Raw genomic sequence first — 15216 nt, 5'->3', positions numbered from 1 at the left:
CTTTTTATCCCATAATTATGACTTTTTATCTCATAACTTGACTTTTTATCTCATAATTATGACTTTTTATCTCATAATTTGACTTTTTATCCCATAATTATGACTTTTTGTCTCATAACTTGACTTTTTATCTCATAATTATGACTTTTTATCTCATAATTTGACTTTTTATCTCATAATTATGACTTTTTATCTCATAACTTGACTTTTTATCTCATAATTATGACTTTTTATCTCATAATTTGACTTTTTATCCCATAATTATGACTTTTTGTCTCATAACTTGACTTTTTATCTCATAACTTTGACTTTGTCTCATAATTTTGACTTTTTGTCTCATAATTATGACTTTTTGTCTCATAATTTGACTTTTTGTCTCATAATTATGACTTTTTATCTACTAACTTTGACTTTTTGTCTCATAATTTTGACTTTTTGTGTCATAATTATGACTTTTTGTCTCATAATTGACTTTTTATATCATAATTTGACTTTTATCTCATAATTTGACTTTTTGTCTCATAATTATAACTTTTTGTCTCATAATTGACTTTTTATCTCATAATTTGACTTTTATCTCATAATTTGACTTTTTGTCTCATAATTATAACTTTTTGTCTCATAATTATGACTTTTTGTCTCATAATTTGACTTTTTGTCTCATAATTTGACTTTTTATCTCATAACTTTGAGTTTTTGTCTCATAATTTGACTTTTTGTCTCATAATTTTGACTTTTTGTCTCTAAACTTGACTTTTCATGTCATAATTATGAGTTTTTCTCTCATAATTTGACTTTTTGTCTCAAAATTATGACTTTTTGTCTCTTAACTTGACTTTGTATCTGATAATTTGAGTCCTCGTCATGACTAAGGCATGAGCCCTCCCATCCATGCAGCAGGCTGAGCAGCAGCAGCAGCAGCAGCAGGCTGAGCAGCAGGCTGAGCAGCAGCAGCAGGCTGAGCAGCAGGACTGCTTCAGGCTAGAAGAAATATTGACCTGACAGGTTTCCATCAGACTCCAGGATGTGAAGCAGTGAACTGATGTTTGACATGAAAACACTGCAGACTGTCAGACATGACATTAACTAACAGTGAGCTTCATGTTACAATAAGTTTAATCAGAGTAATATGAGACTTCTGTCAGACCAGGTGTAGATAACAGTACTCTCACTGAGAAGTAGTCTGCAGGATATTTACTTGTAACGGAGTACTTAAAGTGTTGTGAGTACTTTCCTGCAGTAACTGATGTGAAGACTTCCTCCATCAGTCAACATGTGTAGAGTTACAGTTAGTGAGGTGTGTCGGTTTCAAACAGGTGAGCTCATGAAGCAGACAGAAGCTAACATGCTAACAACAACAGCTAGCTGCCGTTACCTCCAGGATCCCTCCTCCGTCCGCGCTCGCGTCATCCTGCCCGCTCAGCACCTTCTTAAGTTTATCCATGAAGTCCTGCTCTCCTCCTCACGGCGGCCCAAACACTCCTGGACGGTCCACGAGCTCCCCAGGTGATGGTGCTTCAGGTGCGGCAGGTCGCTGGGTGGAGAAGTTACTGCAGAAGAGGCGTCAACTGCAACAGGTGCAGCACTTCCGCCTGCAGTACCGCCTCTGGCCGCAGCGAGACAGAGGGGGAGCAGAGGGGGCGCTGTTTCCTCCATCTCACCGGGGAGGTCCCCATGTGGACAGTACTCGAGTAAAGTCTTAAAGTATCTGATGGTAATGTACTTAAGTATGAAAAGTACAAGTACAACTGAATGATACATATATTTCCATGTATGTACTTTATACTACAGGTCGACACCACAACATGTAGTGGAGTGGAAGTACCTCAAAGCTGTATTTAAGAGCAGTACTTGAGTAAAAGTACTTAGTTACATTCCATCAGCGGAAACAGTTCTTTGTGTGACTGAGATGATTACTAAACACTTCACTACATTACCATCATTTAACAGTGTTTGTAACCTGGAAAGTAACTAAGTACTTTTACTCAAGTACTGTAACAGAACAAACTCAAGGTGATTTACTCGAGTATTCCCATTTAATACACCTTTACACTTGTACTCACTACATCTGACAGCTTCAGTTACTAGTTACTTTTCAGATTACAGTTTAGATTTAGATCAGTCAGATTTAATAGTAAACACTTATACTGTAGTACTTCCAAGGTTTTGAATGCAGTACTTGTACTTGTAGTGGAGTATTTCCACTGTGAGGTATGAGTACTTTTACTTTGTACTTGTACCTGACACTGTTACATCTTACAAACATCAGGACACACAAGACGTCTTCATTCAATCAAACTTTATTCAAAAATCTGAACGACGCAGCTACAAATGTAAAAATATCACTAACACACACACACACACACACACGCACACACGCACGCACACACACACACACACACGCACACACACATACACACACACGCACACACACGCACGCACACACAGAGTGAGGTCACTGTGGTTTCATTCATCCAGCTCACTCTACCTGCTAAACTCTGTCATGAGGTCATCACTGCACGTTTATGGTGACATCGTCGTCTCGCTCCATGTTGTCATGTGTCTGGATGATGTCATGACGTCACAGTCCTCTGATAGGGGGACTATGACGATGTCACAGTCCACCATTTTAGATCCTAAAGACTTTGATGATGTCACACCCTATGAATGGACGTTTTATGGGGCCCTGATGATGTCACAGTTAACCACTGGACGGCTCGTGTGATTCATGTAAGAGTCCACTGCTTATGATTCGAGACTACCTTGATGATGTCATCGTCCTCTCCTAATGACGTTTTCCAGGACTCTGACGTCACTGTCCTCTTGAATTAATGATGTCATAGATATCTGCTAAACGTTTTGGGGACTGTGATGATGTCACAGTTGACTGGTGGATGTTCCCGAGGACTTAAGTGACGTCACCATCCAACACTAAAACACTCTGGTGATGTCACAGTCCCCTCCTCAGGTTTTGGCGAAGGCTGATGATGTCACTGTCTCCTCCTGGCGCTGTTAGGGGACTTTGACCCTGGTGGAGTTCCAGTAGGCCGGCTGTGGGATGGACACCTGGACGTGGCAGGTGGGACAGGACTGTTTCCTCCACAGCCACTCCTCTATACACTGAACAGACAGGAGACAGAGCTGAGACCGCTTCATAGTGTGTGTGTGTGTGTGTGTGTGTGTGTGTGTGTGTGTGTGTGTGCTACCTCTTTGTGGAAGGTGTGTGTGCACTGCAGCTCTCTGGTGCCGCCGCTGCCCTGGTTCAGGTCGTTGTGGCAGATGAGACACACACTGTAGGCGTCGCTCTGCAGCACAAACACAGCACAAACACCCTCAGAACACCTCGTAGTACTGACTGAAGTACACGTCTGAGGTACTTGTACATCAATCTGTTGCAGTAATCCTTTAAAGTTTAAATCGTGCAACATGAATCTCTTCTCGCCCGTCTACCCACCAACGACATGACGTTGCGTCTCCTGAACGTGCTCCTCTTCTCGGGCGCTGTGGCCTCTGGGATCGGAGGGATGAGGGAGGGTCTTCGCTCGGGGGTGGGCGCGATCGCTTCCTGCGGCGACGGCAGGAGGCGGCGGGAGGAGGAGCGGCGCAGGAGGACCCTCGCCGTCACCGGAGCCTGAGTGGACGAGTGCAGCCGAGACAGCTGCATGGACGACAGAGTAGTCTGGACAGACAGAGACAGAGACGTTATCTGGTTCAACTGGTCCCCCTGATTTCAAGATTCAACACCAGTCACAACATTTTATCTTCATCTTCTTCTGACTCACTGATCCACTTACACAAGCAAAAATAAACAAGACCACGAGTCCAAAAGCCTCATTAGTGGCTTCTCTTTAACACCCAACTGGACCAAAGAGCTCAGAGTCCACTGAGCCGCCCTCGTTAGAGCAGAACGCTCATGCTAATGCAGCTAAAAATGGATCCTGAGAGGCTCTGAGGTGAACAGCTAACGAGACCTCCTGGACCAGCTGCACCTCGCCGGTGTTCTCCAGCCTCAGGGTTTCTCTGAGCTGATTAAATAAACTGGGATGAAGTGATCCGACTGGTCCGGCTGCTCATCACTCCTGACAATAAGGAGCTTGCAGTAAATGTACCTTCAGGTGAGTCACCTGAGTTAACTGCTGCAGGCGAGCACACAAACATGGACCTGATGAGGAAGGTCCCATGTTTACAAGAAGAGGATTCACTGGACGCCTCAAGCTGACTGCTGAGTTGATCATGTCAGGGTGCATACATTGACAACTAGGACGCCAATCACAAGAGTGCATACCTCCGCCAGGGCCCGACAGTCCCCTTCAACTCAAATAAGCCTAATCCAATAAAACATATTAACATCTGCTGCATCTAGATTTAATTTAGATCTAAAACAAGTTGTACTCACTCACAGACCCCAGCCACAAAAAACAGCTGATTATTTTCATCAGGATCTGTGAATTATTCCCTGAGAAGGAAATTAAAATGACAATTAATGTCCTGTCACTCGCTAGCTGTGTCCAAATTCAGGGGCTGCATCCTTCGAAGGGCTCATTTGAAGGCCAATTACGTCACAACGCTGCGGGAAGGCCGTCCCAATTCGAAGGCTCCTTCAAATGCAGCCTGCCCTTCTCTCTTTTTGGAGGACGCACCGCTACTATCCTTCACAGCCTCCCACTTGATGGCGACATCAAGTGGCGCAGACATGACATTTAAATGTAAGTATTGAGTTTATACTCGGCTTTTACTCATTTGAACGTCCAACGCCAGATATGTTGAACTTGAAGGGACTATAAAACCTCCAAATTTTAACTTTAAGTTAAAATACGTGACGCTGGTGATGCATTAGCATACGGCATAAATTGGCATCATGCCGTTGGAAGTAAAGCCTTAAAAGCCTTCACTTTCAAAATGTTAGACGTTCAGAAAACCATAAAATCCATTCAGTCAACTCTCTTTCACGGGCCTGGGCGGCAGAAATCGTGAAGTAAGGTAAGGGGCGGGAACATCTGGTGACGCAACCAGGAAATACTCCGAAGGCTAGACCGTCCAAGGTCTCTCCGAAGGACTCGCCTTCGGAGGCCGCAAAGGCCGGGTCCTTCGAAGGATGCAGCCCCTGAAATGAGACAGCTATTGTTTCAGAAAGTGAGAAAAAAATCCTGGAAACCCTTTACCTTATCTGGATCTGAACTATAAGTTAATGTGGTCTATTCTGGGCTGAGACCCGTCCTCCATCCAAGTGGAAATCTATTAACCAACCAACCAACCAGCCAACAACCAACCAACCAACCAAGAGTGACTTCTAGTGTCTGTTGATTGACAATACATGAAGTTGTGGTACTAAGAGTCAAAATGGGAAGCCGTCTGTTGGTGAAACAACTTTGAGATATTTCTGGAGATTTTAGGACTTTTTAAAATGCTTCATTTGAAGGTTAGATGAGTTGATATCAAAATCAAGTCAAAGATGAAACTGGACTAAACCTGGACAAAGTCCTCCAGTTATGAAGGTTTATTTTAGGCCTCACCAGAGACACTTTGCAACTGTACAACCGGCTTTGAGTTGCTGGTTCTCTTACCGGGCATGGCAGCGAGGCCCGGCGGTCGGCCCTCATCCGGACCGGTGGCTCGATGCTGCATCTGCTCTCAGGTCTTCCCCCCTCTGGCGCCTCTTCACCCTCCTCTTCTCCGATTTTCTCCTGCCGTTCGCCTCCTCTGTACCGATGCATCCAGGCATTGAAGATCCTCGCATCTTCCTCCTCATCCTCGTCCTCCTCTTCCTCCTCCTCTTCCCCCTCCTCATCCCCCTCCTCCTCTGCTGCTTTCAGAGGCTCCGGGTCTTCTGTGTCCGAGAACACGTCAGCTTCTTCTCTGTCCGGATTCATCGCAAGGATTTGTTTGTGTGTTTGGAGCTAACAGATACAGCCAACTATGCTTTAGTAGCAAACAAACCGGTAGCTTTGTTACCTTACAGTCAAGTTAAACCTGACTTCAGATACAGTCGGGCTCAACTAAACCTGACTTCAGATACAGTCGGGCTCAACTAAACCTGACTTCAGATACAGTCTGGCTAAATTAAACCTGACTTCAGATACAGTCGGGCTAAATTAAACCTGACTTCAGATACAGTCAGGCTCAACTAAACCTGACTTCAGATACAGTCGGGCTAAATTAAACCTGATACAGATACAGTCAGGCTAAATTAAACCTGACTTCAGATACAGTCTGGCTAAATTAAACCTGACTTCAGATACAGTCGGGCTCAGCTAAACCTGACTTCAGATACAGTCTGGCTAAATTAAACCTGACTTCAGATACAGTCGGGCTAAATTAAACCTGACTTCAGATACAGTCAGGCTCAACTAAACCTGACTTCAGATACAGTCGGGCTAAATTAAACCTGATACAGATACAGTCAGGCTAAATTAAACCTGACTTCAGATACAGTCTGGCTAAATTAAACCTGACTTCAGATACAGTCGGGCTCAGCTAAACCTGACTTCAGATACAGTCTGGCTAAATTAAACCTGACTTCAGATACAGTCTGGCTAAATTAAACCTGACTTCAGATACAGTCAGGCTCAACTAAACCTGACTTCAGATACAGTCGGGCTAAATTAAACCTGATACAGATACAGTCAGGCTAAATTAAACCTGACTTCAGATACAGTCTGGCTAAATTAAACCTGACTTCAGATACAGTCGGGCTCAGCTAAACCTGACTTCAGATACAGTCGGGCTAAATTAAACCTGACTTCAGTTAAATTGCAGCCAGGCTAACTTAAAACGGCCAGGCTAACTTAAAACGAGGCTGAATAGGCTAAAGTAATTAATAGCCAGGCATTGTTAGCCAGGCGCTATTTATAAACAGATACCATGGGCCAGTATGACCTCGCTAAATTACAAAAAGGCTAGGTTTTTTAGGCCTAAATTACACTATGGCTTTGTACCTGCCATGCTAACTTGAAAGCTAGGCAAAGCTGGATTTTGAAGCTAGGCTAAATTATAGCCAGCTAGATTAAACATAGGTTAAATTGCAGCAGGGTTAATTTACAAAATGGCTAAATTAGCGCCAGTTCAGCTTAGTGTACAGTTCAAGTAATTAACAGCCAAGTTTTGTTAGCTAGGCTAAAATAACTACAACCAAAGATACTGGGTCTGATTAATACCTAGCTAAAACAAAAAAACGCTAACATTTTACAGGCAGGCTTTATTGAAGCTTGGCTAAATTTAGATTTAATTGCAGCCAGGCTATCGAACAACAAGGTTTAATTTTAACAAAACTAAATTACAGTCAAGCTAGTTAGGTTAATTACAACCAGGCTAATAGCTACGTTAAATGAAAACCAGGCTGGGTTAAGTAACAATCAGGCTAAATTTACAGCTAATGCTAAGGCAGCTGGAGTCACAGGCTGAAATAAAGAAGCTAAATGAGTTAACACTGAATTTAATTGTATCAGTGGCTAGTTGAAGCTAAGTGCAGTTAGCAGTTGGCCGGTAGACCGTTTGAGAGGAGCACAGGAGGAAGGAGAGGATGACGAAGCATCAGATCCACAGGTCCAGTCCTGACTGTTGATCCCGATCTGCTCCGCTCCGATCCAGACGCATACAAAAAACAACAGCCATCCAACAAAATGGCCGCCGGTTCTTCCACAGGGCCGGTCTCGCTGCCTCTCTCCTCCGTGTTGGTGGGTTTTCTCGTCTCCTTCTTGCGGTTTGCCTCGTTTGCTTTCTGGGCTGCTGTCAACTGAAGTCTGTTAATCCAGTTACTGAAGCACAGGAGGAAGGAGGGATTACACCTGGATTATGTGTCAGGTGAGAGGTGAGAGAGGAGCCAATCGCTGTCGTTTCACTGGTGAGTAACTGATAAATGGTTTCATTGATCTGATAAATCTCACAATGAAGGGTTATGTTGCTCACTTTTTATTTTAAATGACTGATATTTAGTGTCAGTGTCATGTGGTGATAAAATGAACTTCACTTTAATTAAGATCATTTTAAAGTTATTTCAGATTCATTAAAGACTAAACAGATTCATCAAAAGGGAAAATATTTGTTCATCGCTGCTGTCTTCACATGCAAATGGAAATAAAGACAGAAAGTAAATTAAATTAATTAAATAATAAATAAATAAATATTTGAATTTATACAAAGGTGGATAAATTCAGAGGCTGATTAGAGCAGAGATATCTATTCATGTAAAATGTTATAAATCAATGAATACATTTATTTTCAGTTTAGTCCTCCGTACTTTATGTTGTAAACATTATAAAACTAGTCTTGTGTTCTGTTTTTTGGGCAATAATTAAAATGAAATAGCAGAACAGACTATTTATGATACTTCAGTTATGTTGACTATATAAACGGTGCTGCTCAGCGTGCTCACAGTCCTTCAACAAATACAACAACGTCATCATTTACCTGCACGAGAGGCCAAAATAACCTCACTTCACGACCGGAAGTGATTGGTGTGTTTCCGGTGTGAGGGGCGGGGCTGCAGCTAGCTGGACTGTAAACACTGGTTAGCTGTTAGCTCACCGTGCTAACCTGTTTTAGTGCAGTGTTGTAACGTGGACAAGAGGAGTGCGACAGCAGAAGTATGATGGGTGAGTGTTGATGACGTTTAATGACCAGTTTACTGTATTTCACCAGGAGCGTCTCATTCGGCGGGCTAATGAAGGAGCAAACGTTAGCCAGCTAGCCAAAGTTGTGTTGTTGATAGTTGGACGGATACGCTCCAAACTCCATGCAAAAAACTGACGATTTTAACATTGTGTGACCCATGGAAAGGTAATAAATGTAAAAGAAAATCTCACAATTGCCATTACGACTCGTCTGTGGTTGTAGTTTAATTCGGCATGTGTGCAACATACAAAATAGCGAATATTTTAATAAAGAAAAGCGTTTTGAGACGGATAAAATGTATTATCGTTTGGTCGTTTTAGCCAACTAGCTAGCCTTCCTGGACTAGCCTCTGTTTGTGACTCTCCTGTAAAACCACACATCGTCTTTATTTTACATATTTATATATTACATGTCCTCATTCATCATCATCCACATCCTCAAATAATGAACTAATATGAGGCGCACTACATGTTGCTGTGGCAACTGCTGACACTGTAAAAAGCGTCAAAAAAGGAAAAAGATCCATGTCCTGTGTTAAACTTTAATGACGAATTGTAGGGAATGTTGTCTTTATTCAGGCAACGTGAATAAATCCCGTTTATGTAAGTTTTACTATGTCGCTAATCAACAAATCCTTAAATCTATTATTTTTTCAATGGAGTTTTGCTGGGAATGGAAGCAAGTCAAACTCCATGCTGAAGTCTGCCACTTCTGACTTATGTGGTCAGATCGGAAGAAGTAACAGCTGAGTTGATTGTAACGTCATTTTTAGACACAAACACTTCACTGATGGTAGTATTAGTGTTCATGTTCACCTGTCTTAAGGTGTGGTGGCACTGACACACTACATGAGCCATGATTGAAGTAACACCTCTGTCTACACTGTGTGAAATCCAGTCTAATAAAGTTTTAATGAAGAATTCTTACATTTTTTTAATGGAGTTTGGCTATGAGTGGGAGCAAACCAAACTCCCTGCTGAAATCTGCTCATTATTACTTCTGGGACCGGATCAGAAGAAGTCACAGTTTCACCTGATCCGTCTGTGTGATACTTGAGCCTGAACAACACCAGAGACATCAGCCGCCATCTTTAATGTTATCATGTCCTCCACAGCCTCCACTCCCCCCCTGTCCTCCCTGCGCCTCCTTGTCCCTCCTCTCCGCCTGCTGACAGCAGCCATGTGGCAGGTCGCACGCCAGCAGAGCGTGAAGCATTATGGGATGTTGGAGGACTTTGTTTCCCTGGTAACCGAGGCCGTCCCACAGCTGCTGACGGACAGACAGAGGAGTCTGCTGCTGCTGGCGCTCAGAGCCAAGGTGACTGACGATGACTCATGACCCAGACGATGATGTAATGTAACTAAGTACATTTACTCAAGTACTCTTGCTTCAGGTGACCCTCTGTGACCCGGACCCTGAAGCCGTCCACACCTGTCTGGACAAAATCCACTCCGTCTCCGAAGCAGCGGTGAGACTCGGACTGCGTCTCTAACCTCCTCCTCTTCACTATTTTCTTTTATTATGGACAAACACATTCAATTATTATTATTCTGTCAGTCAATTTGATTTAAAAAGAAAAACTAAAAAGTAAAATAACTTAGTTACATAAAAGCCCCAAAACTTTGCAAATCGGCCGGACAGAAATTAAAATAATTACGCTGATAAGTTTCCAAACTCCATGTAAAAAACTGTCGATTTTACTTTGAAGGTGAATGTTTTATTTTCTGTTCCGCTCAGTGTCGACTGTTTTCTGTCGGCAGGCTGATGAAGAGCTCGATGAATGTTGTTCTGCTCTGGTGACTCTGACTGATACGCTGACGGAGAGTCCAGCTGACAGACAGCGCCTCCTGCAGGTCGGTGCTGCCTCTGCATGATACAGCAGCACAGAGGTCTCTGTTTGGTGCCAACAGTCCTGTTCATGTTTGTTTCAGGAGGTTTTCAACCAGAGTTTCGACTCCGCCCTCCAGTCTCTCGTATCTGACTTCCTGTCCAGGATCGAGCAGCTGTTCCCTGTGCCCGACTTCAAACAGGTCCTCAGTGACTCCTCCTCCACACACACAACGTCAACATGTCTCAGCTGTAGGATGTCTGGTGTAGTGTGTGGACTATCTCAGTTCAGCGTGCTAACAGGATCTTACTAGTAGCACCCTCAAAGCACAGCAGAGGCTGATGTGAATGTCGTTAGCTCCCTCCTCTTAAAGTCAATGTTTTTTGAATGGAGTTTGGTTAGATGTTTGAAATAAGGTCTGTGGTTAACACAAGCTCAAGAGATTGAAATGTTTTGTGCTACGACATAAAAGATGTCAGTAAATACCCCACATGTGAATTATTAAGTGTATGAAGTATAAGTATAAAGAGTTGTCAAAGTGCGACACTGAGCTACGTAAACAGGAAGTATGATGTTACCTTTACCAATATGCCGAGTTAGCTGTTAGCACGTCCTGTTAGCAGTGTACTCATGGTACAGACAACTATCACTGGATCACTGTGAGACTGAAGAAAACTCAAAAACATGATGTTTCTCAGTGGAGCTCTGCACACAAGTCAACTGAATTTAATGTGGCGTGTCTCTCAGGTGTCTTCCTGGTTCGATGCTGCCCCTGGTGGTGTGGAGGACTGTCTGCAGGAAGCGGACAGGGAGGATCTGAGGGAGCTGCTGACCAATCAGAGCTGTCTGCTGGGACGAACGACCACCATGGGTACGAAATTACAAAAAGCTTTGTCGAATAAAAAACACATTTTCTGTTGTTGTTGTTTATCGATTACTTCAATCATATTTTTTCTTAGTGGGTCACGACACAGAGAAGATCCTCCTCTCAGCCTGGTCCCACCCCCTCTTCACCAAACCGACCAATCCTGACCCTCCTCCCGTCGACACAGAGGTCCAGTCAGACCCTCTCTCTGCCATGGACGGTCCCATCCAGCTGGACGTGGAGCTGGTAAAGGTGGAGGTGGTGGTGATGGCGGAGGACGAGCAGGAGGAGGAGGTGGAGGAGACTGTGATTGGTGAGACCATGTCACCGGAGGAGCAGGAGGCGTCCAATCAGAGCTCAGTGGAGGGTGGAGACGAATGTGCCACACCACCTGTGATTCTGGAGGTGGACAGGTGAGTCCTCCTAATTGGCTCAGATTTCAGCTGTGTCCCGCCTCCTTTGATCTGTCCACCAATCACCTTCTCTCCTGTCAGGTTGAAGGACTCACCTGGAAACTTTGTCAACCAATCAGAAGACACAGGTAACACACACACACACACACACACACTGATCAAGTGAACCAAATGCCGAATGTCTTTTCTGACTCCGCCTCTCTTCACAGTCGACCAATCAGATCAGTCCTGCTCTGAGGTCACAGCCAACGCACTGTACAGCATTTCCCACAATTCTCAGCGGGTGGCTCACAAGTGTCCTCAGTGTGGCAAATGTTTCATCTACCGCTCTCAGGTCAGTGCTGCGAAGTAACTAAGTACATTTACTCAAGTAATGTACAATTTTTGAGGTACTTGTACTGTAGTTTTATATTCTACTCTCAACTGTGATACGAACACATGAATACATCAATGATTAGTTACTTGTAACTCGTAACAGAGTATTTTCATGAGTACTTGTTCCACCGCTGCTGTCCTCAGGTGATCCGTCACCTGCGTACCAACAAGTCCTGTGGCTCGGCCTTAACGGCGACTGGAGCTATCAACCTGCAGATTCTCCCAGGTGACCCCGAGGAAGAGCCCCGCCCCCCGGAGCCACGCGTCCCAGGGCCCCGCCCCTTCAAGACCCACACCTGTTTCCAGTGCAACGCCACCTTCAGAACCAAAGCCGAGCTGCTGTCGCACCAGCGCAGCCACCGCGCCCGCCCCGTCTACCAGTGCGGCCAGTGCGACAAGGAGTTCCGCCACCTGTCCAGCCTGTCCAATCACAAGCAGACCCACATGGACAAAGGAGGTTTCACCTGCAGCAGGTGTGATAAGGTGTTCGAGTCGGCCAAGGAGAGAGACGCCCACCGGCTGCAGCACCGGCTGCCGGACCTCACGTGCACGGTGTGCGATCAGACGTTCAGCTCTCAGACGCAGCTGCTGCGACACCTGCAGTCGCACTCAGTGGAGGGGGCGGAGCCCTGCTACAACTGCCGCTTCTGTGACCAGACCTTCTCAGGTAACGACCGACAGGCGGAAATAACACTGAATCTGACAGCAGTCATTCAGTCCTGACTCACCGTGCTGAGTTCATTTTCAAGTTTTTGAAATCTCACCTGACATGTGTCTCCGGGTGTTTATTCCTCCAGGTTTGGCTCTGCACTTGACTGTGAGTGTAAATAACACCTTTTCAAATCCTTACAGCTTGTCTGGTGTAATCCAAGTCTCCAGAAGCCGAGATCCCAAGCGGATTTGAAAAGACGTTATTTATACCCAGAGTCAGGTGCAGAGCCAGACCTGGAGGAGTAAACACCCGGAGTCGCATCAGATTCTGCTGAGTGTTGTCAGTGTTCACATCTCCTTAAAAAAAATGAAAACTGCTCCATACAGCTCATCCAGTAGATTCCTTCGTGACTCCGGGTGTTTATTCCTCCAGGTTTGACTCTGCACTTGACTGTGGGTGTAAAAATCTTCTTTTTTTCAAATCCATATCCGTCCTGTGTAATCCAAGTCTCCAGCAGCCCTGAGGTCCAAAGCTGAGCTGAAAAGATGTTCTTCACACCCTTTTTAAGATCAAATTTTCTCTGTAGCTGCTGAGCTAAAAGTGTTAGCGTGCACCCCGTCTGAAGTGGGAGCACGGGGGCGTTTATAGCGTCTTACAGCTGGAAGCTCCTGAGATCTTGAGGTGTTTTTTGTGTCTCACCAACCCTCATGAATAAATTGTGGTATTTATCCGTGTTCTTCAGGAGTGACCCAGCTTCGTATCCACCAGCGCACACACACCTTCCGCTCGTACCAGTGTGACCAGTGCAACAAGACGTACGGCTCTCTGACCGGCCTCCACTCGCACCGGGCGAGCCACACCACCGAGAGCCGCTTCCTGTGTCCGCAGTGCGGCAAACGCTTCAAGACACGCGACGGCTTGGAGGGACACCTGAGGACGCACACCGGCGAGCGGCCCTACCGCTGCCCATACTGCCCCAAAGACTTCACCGCGCTCGCCGGCCTCAACGTGCATGTGCGGCGGCACACCGGGGAGCGCCCGTACGTGTGCACGGTGTGCGGGAAGGGCTGGCCGTCTGGAGGAGACCTGCAGAAACACATGAGGACTCACACAGGTGAACGGCCGTACGTCTGTCAGGACTGCGGGAAGGCCTTCTCCATCTCCTGTCACCTGACCGAGCACCGGAGGATACACACAGGTGAGAGCCAGCAGGGGGCGCCGCAGGTACAGTGTGATGATGTCATACTATACAGGAGAGCTGGAGAAGTGTTTGTAATCATCTCAGTTACACAAAGAACTGTTTCACTGATGGAATGTAACTAAGTACATTTACTCAAGTACTATACTGAGGTACTTGTACTTTTCTTGACTATTTCCATTTTCTGCTACTTTATACTTCCACTCCACTACATTTATGTGATTACTTTAGTTTCTAGTTACAGATTACATGCTGCGTCACAGCCAATGTAGTGTTTTTTGTTTGTTTGTTTATTTGTTTTACCCACAATTCCTGAAAAAAGTGATTATGAATATATTGGATCTGATCATCGTCCGGAGCAGTAAACACATTTTGTGACCCAACAGATTGTTTGTTTGTTAAAACCTCTCTGTTGTTTTCTGGGATTATTTGTAGTTTCTTCTCTCAGTAAAATGCTGTGACGCTGTCGTCTGTGTCCGCAGGAGAGAAACCCTTCTCGTGTCCAGAATGCGGTAAATGTTTGAGGAGGAAGTTCGATCTGAAGAAACACATGTTGTCTCACAGCAGCGTTCGTCCGTACGCCTGCGTTTACTGTCCCAAGAGCTACACCCGCAAAACTCACCTGAACAGACACCTGCTGACACACAGGACTGCTGACAGCGAGGTGGTGGCGGAGTCCGCCGCCGACGCCACAGACTGACCCGACAGAGATGTGATGACTGTGACGACAGGAGTTTGGTTCTGTTGGATCGGCGTACGTATTTGTTTGGTTTTCAACACTTAACACTATTTACATTTCAAAAACTGGTGATTCTGCTCACGTGACAGGGATGCGCTGTGATTTAATGATGTCATCGATGATGTCATGTATGTGTCATTCTGCATGTATACTGCTTCGTAAACAAACAAACGTAAAGAATAACTGTTATTTTCTTGTGTTTGTCGATGAAATCAGCTCCAGTACGAGCGGTAAACTGATGACTACCTGACGATGATGTGTGAAAAACTGAGCGTCCAATGGGAAACCTGTGTTTGTGTTGCCATGGAGATTTTGTATCTGTGCTTTGCATATATAAAAGCTGTTGTGTTTAATATTCTGACTCGATTTATACTTTATTTATCACAATCAAGTGTAAAGCCTCTGTGGCGTCGCCCTGTGGCTGGTTGGTTCAACCTTCTGGTTCAGGTGCTGGTTCAGAGCCGGTTCCTGCTCTGGAACCAGTTCGTATCTCTCAGCCAGGAAACTGGTTCCAGAGCACCGCCGACACTGTGCTG

The 15216-nt window shown here is 45.0% G+C and overlaps 3 protein-coding genes across 6 annotated transcripts in view; 1 reads left to right on the top strand and 2 right to left on the bottom strand.

The window, feature by feature from the left end:
* LOC311253403 (vesicle transport protein SFT2B-like) overlaps positions 1–1587 on the bottom strand; it is a 6274-nt gene extending 4687 nt beyond the window's left edge. The window contains exon 1 of the mRNA XM_084347337.1: positions 1376–1587. Coding sequence (XP_084203463.1) covers positions 1376–1444 — 69 coding nt within the window. The 5' untranslated portion in view covers positions 1445–1587. The remainder of the gene's footprint in view (positions 1–1375) is intronic.
* Positions 1588–2341: 754 nt separating this feature from the next.
* Positions 2342–6695, bottom strand: LOC311253399 (uncharacterized protein). The gene is made up of 5 exons (XM_084347333.1): positions 6640–6695; positions 5565–6576; positions 3455–3679; positions 3207–3305; positions 2342–3120 (listed from the first exon to the last, which is right to left on the bottom strand). Exons 2-5 carry the CDS (start codon positions 5868–5870, stop codon positions 3013–3015), a joined length of 738 nt encoding a protein of 245 aa, XP_084203459.1. The 5' UTR covers positions 5871–6576; positions 6640–6695; the 3' UTR covers positions 2342–3012.
* Positions 6696–7716: 1021 nt separating this feature from the next.
* On the top strand, positions 7717–15035 carry LOC311253379 (uncharacterized protein). Of its 4 annotated transcripts, none has more exons than XM_084347300.1 (13): positions 7717–7840; positions 9725–9927; positions 10004–10078; positions 10371–10463; positions 10542–10640; positions 11186–11309; positions 11398–11716; positions 11798–11844; positions 11926–12050; positions 12236–12758; positions 13486–13941; positions 14424–14695; positions 14897–15035. In XM_084347300.1, the coding sequence occupies exons 1-12, from the start codon at positions 7792–7794 to the stop codon at positions 14639–14641; spliced, it is 2331 nt and encodes a 776-aa protein (XP_084203426.1). In that variant the 5' UTR covers positions 7717–7791; the 3' UTR covers positions 14642–14695; positions 14897–15035. The 4 variants fall into 4 exon arrangements, with proteins under 4 accessions (XP_084203426.1, XP_084203427.1, XP_084203428.1 ...); XM_084347302.1 differs by lacking the exon at positions 7717–7840 and adding an exon at positions 8455–8591; XM_084347303.1 differs by lacking the exon at positions 7717–7840 and adding an exon at positions 8659–8775.
* Positions 15036–15216: the final 181 nt, after the last annotated feature.

The sequence above is a fragment of the Pagrus pagrus genome, assembly GCF_965226575.1.
Source record: "Pagrus pagrus genome assembly, chromosome: 24".
NCBI classification, from domain to species: Eukaryota; Metazoa; Chordata; class Actinopteri; order Spariformes; family Sparidae; genus Pagrus; species Pagrus pagrus.
The sequence above is the reverse complement of the archived record's forward strand: the minus strand, read 5'-3'. Positions and strand labels throughout refer to the sequence as shown.

Bases quoted from the DNA above. Each gene is read 5' to 3' on its own strand.
- LOC311253399 (XM_084347333.1), bottom strand. From the start codon at position 5,870: ATGAATCCGGACAGAGAAGAAGCTGACGTGTTCTCGGACACAGAAGAC. The intron at 3,306-3,454 runs GTGGGTAGACGG...TTTGTGCTGCAG, and splicing joins GACGCAACGTCATGTCGTTG to AGCGACGCCTACAGTGTGTG. The intron at 3,121-3,206 runs GTAGCACACACA...CTGTCTGTTCAG, and splicing joins CACACACCTTCCACAAAGAG to TGTATAGAGGAGTGGCTGTG.
- LOC311253379 (XM_084347300.1), top strand. From the start codon at position 7,792: ATGTGTCAGGTGAGAGGTGAGAGAGGAGCCAATCGCTGTCGTTTCACT. The intron at 10,079-10,370 runs GTGAGACTCGGA...TTCTGTCGGCAG, and splicing joins ACTCCGTCTCCGAAGCAGCG to GCTGATGAAGAGCTCGATGA. The intron at 10,641-11,185 runs GTCCTCAGTGAC...CGTGTCTCTCAG, and splicing joins CTGTGCCCGACTTCAAACAG to GTGTCTTCCTGGTTCGATGC.